The following is a 15,074-nucleotide window of genomic DNA, read 5'->3' as shown; positions in this document are numbered from 1 at the left end:
CACGGCCTTTGATGTACCAGTCGTGGTGCACTGGCTGGAACGAGAAATAGCCCATTGGGCCCACCGACAGGGATCGATCCTAAACCGACCGCGCATCAAGCGAGTGTTTTACCAGTGGGCCAGGTCCCGCCCCATGGAGGCTAAGAAAGAAGGGAGGAAGGAAATGTTTTATCTAACGACGCACTCAACACATTTACGGTTATATCTCGTTGGACATATGGTTGAGGACCACACAGATATTGAGGAAGGAAATGTTTTATCTAACGACGCACTCAACACATTTACGGTTATATCTCGTTGGACATATGGTTGAGGACCACACAGATATTGAGAGAGGAAACCCGCTGTCGCCACTTCATTGGCTACTCTTTTCGATTAGCAGCAAGGGATCTTTTATATGCACCACCCCATAGACAGGATAGCACATACCATGGCATTTGATGTATCAGTCGTGGTGCATTGACTGGAGTAGACTGGAAGACGTCATAAGCAATAACCATAGTCACGGGATGGCACTCTACAGATTCCCCATTTTAGAAACTGTAATGTTTAAAGAGACAGACCCTAGTTTCAACCCGTGAAAATGCACACTAAGTTTAGTTAATCTACAAACCTGTAACACATTTGGATAAAGTTACAATTGAGTGAAACACGAGTCTGTGACTTTGAAATGGTGAAATACCCTCTAAAAAGAGACAAAAAACTTGACTCCATAACTGTTACTTCTCAGACGCATGTGCGTTTTTAAAACTATGAGAAATGCATTTTGTGATATTAAAAACACCAGGATGACCAAACACTTCGAATGTACGGAAATGGATAATCTAACCAATAAAATCTAATTAAAGTATGATTTCAGTTATCGAAAAACGGCTTTAATAGTTCAAAATATTCCTTAATGTTTAAAAACTGGGGTATGTCCCTTTAAAATTTTAATTTAATACAATTGTTTTTATACACCCTTTCCAATCCAGACACGGCATCGGATTCGTACTTGAAAGGCTGTGAATGGTATGGGTTTGCTTTCTGTGGTAAAAGGCACAATAAGAGACACCTTGTTTGTACTCGAAAAAAATAGCCTCGGTGATTCAGTGATTATGACATCAGACCTGGTGCTTATAAAACGTTTAGAGTCTAGACTCCAGACTCAATACATTCTGAGACATTGATGTTATAAAACGTTTAGAGTCTAGACTCCAGACTCAATACATTCTGAGACACTGATGTTATAAAACGTTTAGAGTCTAGACTCCAGACTAATAGATTCTGAGACACTGATGTTATAAAACGTTTAGAGTCTAGACTCCAGACTCAATAGATTCTGAGACACTGATGTTATAAAACGTTTAGAGTCTAGACTCCAGACTCAATAGATTCTGAGACATTGATGTCATAACAACGCCATACATATTGTATGCGTGTGACGTCATTAGAGATTGAGTCTAGACTCCAGACTCAATAGATTCTGAGACACTGATGTTATAAAACGTTTAGAGTCTAGACTCCAGACTCAATAGATTCTGAGACATTGATGTTATAAAACGTTTAGAGTCTAGACTCCAGACTCAATAGATTCTGAGACATTGATGTTATAAAACGTTTAGAGTCTAGACTCCAGACTCAATAGATTCTGAGACATTGATGTCATAACAACGCCATACATATTGTATGCGTGTGACATCATTAGAGATTGAGTCTAGACTCCAGACTCAATAGATTCTGAGACACTGATGTCATAACAACGCCATACATATTGTATGCGTGTGACGTCATTAGAGATTGAGTCTAGACTCCAGACTCAATAGATTCTGAGACATTGATGTCATAAAACGTTTAGAGTCTAGACTCCAGACTCAATAGATTCTGAGACACTGATGTCATAACAACGCCATACATATTGTATGCGTGTGACGTCATTAGAGATTGAGTCTAGACTCCAGACTCAATAGATTCTGAGACACTGATGTCATAAAACGTTTAGAGTCTAGACTCCAGACTCAATAGATTCTGAGACATTGATGTCATAACAACGCCATACATATTGTATGCGTGTGACGTCATTAGAGATTGAGTCTGGTCTGTTTTATAAGTACGGGCCCTGCTCTCACTGATACCCAGGGTGAGTTCCTCCTGCCTCGGAATTGGTCACTGGCGAAGTCAGAGGCTAAGTCCTGGGTGGGCGTGCCTGAAACCGTATTTGGACATGGGCACGTTAAATGAGTTCCCATACCAGGGTGAGTGTAACTTCACTGAACTCTGGTCGTAATTCAACGACATATGAAGAGTTAAAGTTTGTTTTGTTTAACGACACCACTAGAGCACATTAATTAATTCACCATAAGCTATTGGAAGGAAGGAAGAAAATGTTTTATTTAACGACGCACTCAACACATTTTATTTACGGTTATATGGCGTCGGGCATATGGTTAAAGACCACACAGATATTGAAGGAGGAAACTCGCTGTCGCCACTTCATGGGCTACTCTTTTTGATTAGCAGCAAGGGATCTTTTATATGCACCATCCCATAGACAGGATAGCACATACCACGGCCTTTGATATACCAGTCGTGGTGCACTGGCTGGAACAAGAAATAGCAAATAGCCAAATGGGCCCACCGTCGGGGATCGATCCTAGACAGGCCACGCATCGAGCGAGTCCTTTACCACTGGGCTACGTCCCGCCCCTCAACTGCATATGGGGTACATTGTAAAACAAAAAGGTAAGTAAACAAATGACGTCTCTCTCACTGACAATTAACCAATAAATTGTGTCCTCAATAAGCATTCATTTCGTTTCAACTTTTTTCAAGCTCATATCCAATTACTGTTCAAGCACGCTGTCCTGGACACACCTATCTGGGCTGTCTGTCCAGGACCGTAAGTTAGTGGTTAGTGGGAGAGAAGTCGGTTTAGTGGTCTTACTCCTAACCAATGAGTCGTTAAATCTCGCTCAGGGTGGGAGCCGGTACCGGGCTGCGAACCCTGTACCTACCAGCCTTATGTCCGATAGCTTAACAAGACAAGACAAGAATTTATTTACACTCGGGCCGTTGCACAACGGCATAGGAGAAATATATACATATACAATTTATAACATTCACGTGACAAGATGTTGATAATAAACATATACAAAGACCAATAAATAAGAACAATATGTATAACAAAAACTCTAAATGCATTAGATACATGTACATATTTATTCTTTTTGGGATTTAAAAAAAAAAATTTAAAATTTTATTATTTAAAAAAATCCATAATCAATGATTTTAGACAGTTGTGAGTCCTTGGTATGATCTTACGAGCATTCTGGGACATTTTAGAAGAAGGGATCTCGAGCCTGTAGCTGGATATAAGCACTCAAATAAAGTTAATTGTCATCATGATGATCATCAAGCATGCTGACGAATCTTGTTCCACATTTGCTTTTTCGTTTCTATGCATGCATGATCTTTCCTTCGCTCGATGCGCGGTCGGTGTGGGATCTATCCTCGTCGGTGGGTCTATTGGGCTATTTCTTGTACCAGCCAGTGCATCACGACTGGTATATCAAAGGCCGTGGTATGTACTACCCTGTCTGTGGGATGGTGCATATAAAAGATCCCTTGCTGCTAATCGAAAAGAGTAGCCCATGAAGTGGCGACAGCGGGCTTCCTCTCTCAATATCTATGTGGTCCTTAACCTTATGTCTGACGCCATATAACCGTAAATAAAATGTGTTGAGGTCGTCGTTAAATAAAACATGTCTTTCTTTCGTTTCTTTTGCATGATCTTTCCCTATAGGTCACCGTAAAGGTTCTGCTGGATATTTGAATTCCATGTTTCACCAACAGGTTTATATGTTGTCAGAATATTTAGTTTTTCACGAGGGCATGGTTTTAGACTGAAATGTATATAGATATGCTTCATATGTTGTTGTTCTTAATGAGTTTTTTTCCCAAAGACTACGATGTTTGATTCTGTGTTTAATACCATTTATTATTTATATGTAATGGCAGGTTGGAATAATATGTGATTGTGTGTAGAAAAGAAGTATGCAATGAACGAAAATAGGACAGCAATGTTGAAAAGTTAATTATTAAGAGGAAAACGCTTCTCTCCCTCTCTCCCTCTTTCTGTCTGTCTGTCTGTACACTATCATAGCTCTCTGTCACATTATCTGTCCATCTCTCTGTATCTGTCTCTCCTTCTCCCTCTCTGTCTGTCTGTCTGTCTCTGTCTCTGTCTGTCTGTCTGCCTGTCTGTCTCTGTGTCTGTGTCTGTGTCTGTCTGTCTGTCTCTCTCTCTCTCTCTCTCTCTCTCTCTCTCTCTCTCTCTCTCTCTCTCTCTCTCTCTCTCTCTCTCTCTCTCCTCTCCCTCTCCTCTCTCTCTCTCTCTCTCTCTCTCTCTCTCTCTCTCTCTCTCTCTCTCTCTCTCTCTCTCTCTCTCTCTCTCTCTCTCTCTCTCTTCCAAACATACACAGATACATAGACATACACACGCACATTCCTCATCTGCTACCACTTACATATTAATTATACATCCAATCAAAACACACTACCGGTATATGGATAAACAACTATGTAATTATTCGGTTGATCAACGAAAAAAAACGAGCTATAAGAAAATAATCGACATTATTACATCCCTTGAGGAAATAAAATCATGTGGAAAACAATCGAATATAAAAAAAGTGCCGTGTAGATTTAAAAGCTTCACGGCAATTTCTAAGGCATCGCTTATTGCCGTGGGCAATCACAGGGGTTCATTATTACATTCTAATTCATTTCTTGAGTTCTCTATTATCGTTTTTTTCTCTTTGCAGCCATTAAAATTAAAGGTGCAAAATACGTGGAAAAAGGAATGAACGTTCGACTGACCTGCAATGCCACGGGTGCCGTCCACCCTCCGGACGAAATAGACTGGTTCAAGAATGGTGATAAGCTGGAAACAAACTATGCAAGGAAAGTGTATATTCAAAAACGTGTTTCCTTGACAACAAGGACTATTTTAAGCATCCTTGAAATAAAAAATGCCAAGATGACCGACGCAGGGTTGTACATATGTCGCACGTCGGACTTGCAGATCAAAAGTAGAAGGGTTAACGTTCTCAATGGTAGGTATTTAAATCAGATAAGGGCCGATTCCCAAGACGCTGGTGGCGTTTGTTTTGTTTATTTGTACATGCCAGGCTGGGGGTACCGCATGTCGATTTTAAACATATTATTAATCAATTTATCTTTTCGGTTCGGCAAGATGATTGGAACAGTGCGGTTGCGAACAAGCTTCATTCTGTCAAGCCAGTCTTGAGAGAGTGGCAGTCCTCCTATAGACAGTGCAGGAAGGATGAAATAGTCTTGTGTCATGCTCACATTGGTCATGCATACGTGACCCATTCATTTATCTTGAAGAAAGATCCTCCACCTGAGTGTGTGCATTGTTAGTGTACACTGACGGTGCGCCACATTTTGGTGGTTTGAAATCATCTGCGAGAAACTAGAAAATATATATTTGGACGAAGAAATATGATGGAATCCTTTCGATTCCATCCAGAACATTTATTGCAATTTCTTCGTGATACTGACTTTTATTCTAAATTTTAATTTTATGTATGTGTGATATTTGTATTTTTTGCACAGTTCTTTACACTGTGTTTTAATATAACATTTCCATTTTTATATTGATGTTGTCCAGCACCCAAATGAGGGGACAATCAAGGCATTTGGCCTGGTATGCATAGTCAACGATATATAATGCACATTATTGCTTAATATCAACAAGTATAATCGTATAGTTAAAGGAGGGGACAATCAAGGCATTTGGCCTGGTATGCATATTCAACGATGTATAATGCACATTATTGCTTAATATCAACAAGTATAATCGTATAGTTAATTAATAAAACGCTTAAATGTGACGGCTATTATATATAATGGGCGCAGCCATTTTGTACCATCCCAGTAAATACGCCCCCTGGCGAGCTGGTGGTTACGTAATACCTAACGTGTCACGTCAGGAATTAGTCTTCGAACTGAAGAAACAAAACATACCTGATTTTTGCGGATGCGTCGCAATGTTCTGTAATAATAGCCATCCCAGTAAGCCAGCAACAATTATATATTATTTTTCAATACAAAATAAACCATCATTGTCAGTGTTGAAATAACTGTATTATGTTTTGTACATAAATTAACCCATGTACTGAAATAATAATCGGAGTGTTTTCTTGGTTTATTGGTATTTTCTTTCCGTGGCCTGTACCTGTGGTTCCTGATTGGCAGGTGTATATTTAGACGGTCCCCAGACATTGTGTCTAGACACACTAAAAAGACGCGCCTCTTTTATTAAGGTCACAGGCTATTGTGTGATAACCGCACGGATACCCCTCCAATCGTAATGTACATTATCAGCCGTCCTGCTTTATTACTGTAAGTAATTCTGTAAAACCCTTGATTAAGTAGACTTTCCCATCTAAAATCACAAAACTGACCAATTACGTCGTCCCAAAGAAAAGAAAGTATCATTTGGGTATCGTGAGTGGTCGTTTTTGCTCGAACGTACCCTATCAATAGTCCTAATAATATGCATTTTTTCTTTGGATTTAAAAAAAATGAAAAATACTATAACTCCATTTCGTTCTATTGATGCAAATTGAAATATATTTAGTTAAATAGTTTATTATACTATCAAGTCATGTATGTTGTTTAACAAGTCAGGTTGATGAAAGCGAAGCGCCTTGTTGTAAATTAGAGCGTTTGTTTACACTGTGCATAGAGGAGATGGACGGAGCTGACGTCACTTCGCTCCAAGCTATACCACCTGACGTTACAAAAACAAAACAAAACAAAATGGCTGCCCCCAGTTAGCAGGAATAATTATGTTTTTTTATTAACTAAAATTACGCGTTTTTCATTTGTTAAAGTGTCAGTATGTGTTGGTGGTCCGGGTATGCATCTTTCCAACACATAAGGCTCTTGTTTGAGTTGACCCTACCTTTAATGTTTGAATACACAATAGTTTGACACCCAATAGCCGATGTATGGTTCGTGCTGGGGTGTCATTAAACATATATTTTATTCTATTGCATGTTTGTATTGTTCGTTTTTGTTCCGTTTTTTTTATTCGTCTGTATTTTGTTTTTATGTTTATTTTATTTGTTGTTGTTGGAGGGTTGGTGTTTTTTTGAGGGGGTAGTTTTTTTAGGGTTTAAAAAAAAAAAAAACGTTTTTCAATTTTATTGTGTTTAACGAAAATGTAAAGCAACGACATTAGAGTTGAATACAAAAAAAATCAATTAAAATCCGACGTCACTCGAAAATTGCCTCACTGACACGAACACAACACTACGCATACCCATTTCAACCAATGGAAGCAGTCTGGGACTTCCTTGTTTCTCATTTCCAGCTTAGGAAATAAAAAAGAATATTAATTTTGTTTGTTGACACCTTATCGCATTTATAACTACGGCTATTTGTGTGTCTAACGTATGTTTACTCTGATACTTGATACATTGTGTTATTTTTGTGAGTTTAAACCAGAGACGTTGTACATGCGCAATTTGCAAATATCTCATTTCTTTCCTATTTAAGCGTCCTTAAATTGAAAAAAAAAATAATAATAAAACGAGAAAAGAATAATCCCCACAATATACATATAAATATAGTTTTTAATCATGTATTTTTATTCACGAGCTAGTATTCAGAGGGCCAATGAGCATCCTGCTTCCAAAGGCTCATATAGACTGGATTGAGGGCCAATGAACATCCCGCTTCCAAAGGCTCATATAGACTGGATTGAGGGCCAATGAGCATCCCGCTTCCAAAGGCTCATATAGACTGGATTGAGGGCCAATGAGCATCCCGCTTACAAAGGCTCATATAGACTGGATTGAGGGCCAATGAGCATCCCGCTTACAAAGGCTCATATAGACTGGATTGAGGGCCAACGAGCATCCCGCTTCCAAAGGCTCATATAGATTGGATTGAGGGCCCATGGGCATCCCGCTTCCAAAGGTTCATATAGACTGGATTGAGGGCCAATGGGCATCCCGCTTTCAAAGGTTCATATAGACTGGATTGAGGGCCAATGGGCATCCCGCTTCCGAAGGCTCATATAGACTGGATTGAGGGCCAATGGGCATCCCGCTTCCGAAGGCTCATATAGACTGGATTGAGGGCCCATGGGCATCCCGCTTCCAAAGGTTCATATAGACTGGATTGAGGGCCAATGGGCATCCCGCTTCCAAAGGTTCATATAGACTGGATTGAGGGCCAATGGGCATCCCGCTTCCAAAGGCTCATATAGACTGGATTGAGGGCCCGTGGGCATCCCGCTTCCAAAGGCTCATATAGACTGGATTGAGGGCCCATGAGCATCCCGCTTCCAAAGGCTCATATAGACTGGATTGAGGGCCCATGGGCATCCCGCTTCCAAAGGCTCATATAGACTGGATGCGGTGCGTGCGTGCGGTCTGGCTAAAATAAAGTTCGAAACACACTAGACTGGATAAAATACTAGTAATACAACTAGCAATGAATTACCAAAAAAGTCTACTGACCATTAATTAATTTTGTTAAGTAAATACAGAAAACTTAAATAGATTCAGGTTTGTGATCATAAGGACATAACTTCGTTTGCCTAGGGTTGGCCTAGTTGGGTGGGGGGTTTTCTGCGTCAGTGCACTTAATATATAGGATACATATCGTTGTAGTTGTGTTACAGCTAGTAAAATATGAATACTAATGAAAACTAGAAATGAATAGTCTAAGTTAGTTTTGAAAATATTTCTAAAATCTGCATTCTCTTCTTTTCAGCCGAGACTGTTAACGTGAAGAGAGGTGTGTATATTATTTTTATATTACTAGTTTGGTGCTTAAGGTCCATCGTCCTCTTACAACAAAAGTTAAAACTTGGTTTGTTTAACGGGACCACTATAGAACATTGATTCATTGAATGTCAAACATTTGATAATTCTGATATCATTTTGCAGGATCAGAGGAAACCCGCTATATGTTACCATTAGTAGCAAAATATGTTTAATACGTACATTTCCACAAACAAGACAGCTCATTTAACGTCGCACTCAACACATTTTATTTACGGATATATGGCGTCGGACATATGGTTAAGTACCACACAGATATGGAGGGAGGAAACCCGCTGTTGCCACTTCTTGGGCTACTCTTTTCGATTAGCAGCAAGGGATCTTTTATATGCATCATCTCACAGACAGGATAACACATACCACGGCCTTTGATGTACCAGTCGTGGTGCACTGGCTGGAGGGAGAAATTGCGCGGCGCAATGCGCCTACCGACGGGGATCGATCCCAAACAGACCGCGCATCAAGCGAGCGCTTTACCACTGGGCTACGCCTCGCCCCTCGTTCACTTGAAAGACTGACGGATACTTCTGGTTAAAATGCGCAGTTTCTCCCTAACACTGTACACCTCGCCAAATAACCACGATATCAAAACGTAGTAACAAGATATTCTATATATATATATATATATATATATATATGTGTGTGTGTGTGTCTCTCTCTCTCTCTCTCTCTCTCTCTCTCTCTCTCTCTCTCTCTCTCTCTCTCTCTCTCTCTCTCTCTCTCTCTCTCTCTCTCTCTCTCTCTCTCTCTGTGTGTGTGTGTATAATGCAATATATTCAGTAAATGACCTGTCAGAATGCGTCTAAAATATTCACAATATATTAATAATTCATCCAATACACACACGAAAAAACAAAACCCCAACCACTAATGGGATCAAAGCAGAATAATTTTCACTATATTTAAAGACAACTAAATTAATATACGCGTTTCTTTTGCGATTCAATAAATAATTAAATTAAATAATTAAAATCAAATATACAGACGAGCGTTTTTTAACGCATGTGTCTTGCGTTAAAAAACGCATCCGTACGAACGCAGTAAAAACGCATCGTGTGCGACCTCCTCTGCGTTGCGTTTTTTTAGCTGTGCGTCGATTTTTCAAATATCAAACATGTTTGATTTTAGACGCACAAACGCATCCGTCTCCTGCCGCATCCGTCTAAAAACGCTGCGCCTACTTGCGTCTGCGTTGCGTTCACATTTTTATATTGACCAATCATCTGTCTATTCAGTAACATGCCTTTCGAAATGGCCTCTCCAACTGACAGTTTAACAATTAACAATTACTGGTTTCAGTGATGAATAGAACTGTGAAAACAGACCCGACCATTAAAAATTACTAACCTGTAAATGTTTCAACACAAATAGTTTCCAACTGTTCATCTTTGAAACAAAGACTAGGCATGTGTAATTAATGATATTTCTACATATATAGATGAATGTGATGGTACATGCTCTTAATTTTGTTTTCGCCTGTGGAGATATTAATTGTTTTAGAAGGCCGTGTGCAGTTCCAAATTGCACTTAGCCAGTGGGGCAACTTGTTACGTAATACTTCTGCGCGACGGTCCTCGATCGGTACGCCTAATACACACCCAGAGCAGGTGTGGAGGCCATGTGGCTAGTAGTTACGTAATATCTCTGGTAGTGCTGTTTATGGCCAGGGGATTGCTCGCGGTTGGCAACAGCCAGTCTGGCGATCTAAGAGAAAGATATGCCGTCTTGGTCGCTGTGGAAATTCAGATGATACGCGAGGTACCGCCTTGTACCCCCAGGCAATTTTCTGATTTTATAATAAATAGCTAGGGTTTAGATATATCTGAGAGAAGCAAAAAGGACAGAACGATAGGAAGGTATCCCGGGGGAACGTTAGTCCGGTTGGACTTTGGTAAATATTTTATTTCTGCTCTGTTGTATAACCTTGATGTGATTGATGTGACTTTTAAATATTTTAATACTGTATTATACCAATATTCTTTAGACAGTGTCTTCGGTCATCTGACGAAGTAAATCGTAGACTTTTTGTTCTAACATTATACGAGTATTTGGTAATATAAAGCTTAGCCGGTCATGCTAGAAGACCTAGGTAAACTGTAGGTTATTGTCTTTATTGTGATAGGTACCAGTATTAATTCTGTGTTACAAGGTTACTGAATGAGTAGTTAGGCTTAATTAAAAATTAACCAATTAGGAATAGAGCTGTAATTCCTTTATTAATTAAGTTCCCCTGGAAGCGTTTCTCAAATATTACACGTGTGGGTGTTGTGTCACGGTGAAGTGATTAGCATATTGTGTAAACTAGACACCTAGAGATTAACTAATTAAGTGATAAGTTCTGGGTTGTTATTATTGTTGTTATTAATTAACTACTGCGGCAGGACATTTGTCAGCGTAGATTAATACAGATTCCAAAGTGTATTGTGTTTTTGTTGTGTTTTCTAGTGAACTAAACGTGCTATAATAATATATACTTATATAAGATCGTATCTCTGATCATACCTAGACGAGCCAAAGCGGTTTTGAACTGCCCGTTACAGGGAGATCTAATACATATACAGTTAGGAGAGATATTTGGACAATCGTGTTTTATTCAGTTACGGGTATTATAGAATCCCCGTGACAATGAAATTAAAAAAATATAAATTATTGCATTCATTGTACTATGCCTAATAATAATAATTAAAACAAACAATTGTGAAATAAGAAAGATTTATATCGTAATAGTATATTGCACATAATGTTTTAAATAAAGTTTATTATGCTTTAAAATGTATTAATAAATTACATTTAATCTTTGTTATTTTTCCTAGAGTAAAGTTTAAATAAATTAATTAATAAAAGAAATTGTCAGTGTATCGCAGGAATGCATTGCAGGTAGGCGCACACGAGACGCATCCGTCTGCGTTGAGTCTGCGTTTTTTTAACGCAGACGCATGCGTTAAAAACCGCTCGTCTGCGCCGGGCATTAGGAATTCTCGATTGTCGACATTTTCCCTTAAAGTCGCAATGAGCTATAAACCAATATCGTACAATGCTGCTCGGAGGAGTGTATCGTTTTAGTGCTATGTTATCTACAGGTTGTAACAGGACTGGTGTCTGGGAACTCTTGACAGTCTCTGGTGTGGGTAGTAATTTATACTTTACAGTGCTCGTATCGGTCCCGCAGATAATGATTTTATTGCAGGGTTAAACAGGACCGATAACTCTGTTTATTGACACAGCTGAGTCAAGATTGTCAACAGTGTGTCGATTTTAACTCACAATGAAAACCTAATCTACGGGAATACACCTAACTACGGAAAGGTCATCTGCACATAAAATACTAATCAAACTGCTAATGGTAATTGAGGAAATTAGTGAGATAAGGGAAACGTTTGTCAGATAAGTAAGACAGTTTGTGAGATACCTTTGTCTAAATATCGAGAACAGTCCAAGTTGGCTCTTGGTGAAAAATTATTTCAATAATAAAAAAACAAAGAAAACAAAGAAATTCACAGACCTGCCTCTGTGGTGTAGTGGTTAAGCCATATGACATAAGGCTGGTATGTACCGAGTTCGCAGCCCGGTACCGGCTCCCACCCCAGATAGCTGAGGTCGGTCTCTGCCTCCCAGTGTCTCTTTCTATCTCTCTATCCACCTCTCTCTCTCTCTCTATCCACCTCTCTATCCACCTCTCTCTCTCTCTCTCTCTCTCTCTCTCTCTCTCTCTCTCTCTCTCTCTCTCTCTCTCTCTCTCTCTCTCTCTCATCATAGAAGCCAATAACATGATGTTGTTTGTTCTGAATACATTATAGGTTTATTATAATTTATTTTAAAATTCAAACATGCTAACATTTCCCATTGTTTCTTAATCCCCATGTTTACAAACATTATACTGCTAGGTTTGAGTTATATTATTTTGTGATACATTTTCAGATTTATTGTATTAAACAGTGGTTCTTTAATTTGCTTTACCTTTTGAATCCTTTAATGGTTGACTTGTATTTGGTACGGGTGTTCAGCAACCCCAGCCCAGTGAATGTGAATATTGTATGATGGTTTGGCAGATTTTGTATTTGTGAAAACTTGATTAAAATCTTATTGAACTTTAATTGAAATTTCTTTAATACATTTTAAATATTGAATTTTTCGATGGAAGGGGCGAGATTTAACAAAGTTGGTTGAGTGTTCGCCTGAGGTGCTTGCGTCGCAGGATCGAACCACCTCGGTGGATCCATTCAACTGAGTGTGTTTTTCTCCTTACGACCAGTGCACCACAACTGGTCAAATGCCGTGGTATGTGCTTTCCTGTCTGTGGAAAAGTGCATATAAGGATCCTTTAAACAATTGCCGTTGGACGCAGGACATTTTTTCACGATATTTCATTATAAAAATGCTTGTTTTAACTTTTTTGTAATTTCCTTGTAAATTACCTCCAAATCAATACTAATCCATTTAAACATTAACATTCGAATATAATACATCAATTTAACAGTCGTGCGAAATAATTACTTAGGCCTATTTAAATTATTAACTGAATATTTACTTTATGTTTTCAGGAACGGAACATGAATCGGAAAACGCTTCTGGTTTCAAGGACGGACACGCGTTAAAAGCTGTTAATGGAAAAGCATCTTCCAGTAAACTTTCCATTCATGCTGAATTAGTATCTTTTCTGACTTTCGTTACGGTTGTGAGTTGGGAACACTGGCCAACACTGTATCCAGTTTGACAGGAAGTTATCTCAGGATTGTTAAAAACAAAGGGAAAAAACCCAGAAACAAAAAACATTTATGTGTTCTACATCCTCTGTTCATTTTACTTCTTCCTGTTGGAAAGGTAGAGTAAATTAAAAGCCATGATATCAGATTATTTGCGCTTCTCAGTAAAATAAATATTGCGATACGTATGCCTGTAGCATACAAAGAGCCATGCTATTTTGGCGTGGAAACTTAATGTACTAATATTAGATGTCGAATTATTTTACCCAAGGGAAAAAGGAACAACGAACACATTATTGTCTCATAAAGTGGTGCAGAATGGATTTGTGATTCTTTGATATAAAGCCTGGTTACCATAAAATATGTAATGCACGCACATCGTCGCAGACTAATGGCAGTTTGATAGAGACAGTTTACATTTGCATGGACACATCATATGCCCGTCAGGTCCGTAGCAAGACTAAACAACACAAGACAATACAAGATAAGACAACACAAGCTTTATTCAGTATTAAGGTCACTGACCCAAAACACATAATAACAGCGCAAACAACTTTGTCGCATGCATATGGTACTTCACAGAGCATCATCACCATGCAGTCAGGTCATAAACAACACGATACAGAGCTATTGATAAATTATTAATCACTAGATCATGTATTGATGTCAGCGTGACATAACATAATCAACGGTGGTGCATGTGAACTTTTATCAATAAAAGGGGGGGGGGGCGGGGGCGGGAGGATTTATTATCCACATAATTCAAGATATTCATGGAAATATAATCAGTATCATCCACGTGTGTCATAATGATTTCACGTGCACATCGAATGACGTAATTTTGTGAAGCGACGTCATAACTTAATGTGGCTTCCTCAGTGTAAACGCTTATCAAAAATGACGTCATTTCTGAAAATGACATCGTTTCGTCGTCTCATTTTAGTTACGTTTCAAAAGTTTTATCATGGTCCTAGCTTGTTATTCATAAAAATAATATTTTGGATGATGTGGATAATAAAGAAATTATTACACTCGCGTGTGAATCGTACTGATTTTACGAAACTCGTGTCAGGATTCATGTGGTAGCCTACCCTCGCTCTCGCTCGGGTAATACACTAATCCTGACACTCGTTCGTAAAAATCAGTACGACACACAGGCTCATATAATAATCTCTATTTATTATTCTCAAATCCGTGCATTTCTATGCACAGCGGTCTGCGTCAATCTGCGGTTTCTTACCGGTTTTATGTGAAACGAGGCTTAAAAGAAAGAATTTAGGAGACTACTTTCCGAAACGTTATTGCCACTTTAAGGAGAGTCCAGGATCTTGCTGAATGGAGGAGTGGTTGGATTCCTGTTTTTTTTGTTTTTGTTTTTTAAACATCTCTGTTCAAGAGTTTATTTTCAGGCTATCATTGACCTGTGGTTGACTCTGCCATTTCAGTACTTACTACGCCAAGTCACAAATAAATCCGTGTTCAGCTTCATATTAGAACAGTCTCTTGAACA

At 38.8% G+C, this 15,074-nt stretch overlaps 1 protein-coding gene across 2 annotated transcripts in view; it reads left to right on the top strand.

Annotated features, from left to right (window-relative positions):
* The window catches only part of LOC121378953 (lachesin-like), a 74,843-nt gene extending 60,565 nt beyond the window's left edge, over positions 1-14,278 (top strand). For both annotated transcript variants that reach the window (XM_041507364.1, XM_041507354.1), the window contains 3 exons: positions 4,803-5,093; positions 8,791-8,814; positions 13,403-14,278. In XM_041507364.1, coding sequence (XP_041363298.1) covers positions 4,803-5,093; positions 8,791-8,814; positions 13,403-13,575 — 488 coding nt within the window. In that variant the 3' untranslated portion in view covers positions 13,576-14,278. The remainder of the gene's footprint in view (positions 1-4,802; positions 5,094-8,790; positions 8,815-13,402) is intronic.
* Positions 14,279-15,074: the final 796 nt, after the last annotated feature.

Source organism: Gigantopelta aegis, chromosome 2, assembly GCF_016097555.1.
Source record: "Gigantopelta aegis isolate Gae_Host chromosome 2, Gae_host_genome, whole genome shotgun sequence".
Classification (NCBI taxonomy): Eukaryota; Metazoa; Mollusca; class Gastropoda; order Neomphalida; family Peltospiridae; genus Gigantopelta; species Gigantopelta aegis.
Note: the sequence above shows the minus strand (reverse complement) of the source record. Positions and strands in the feature narration are given on the sequence as shown.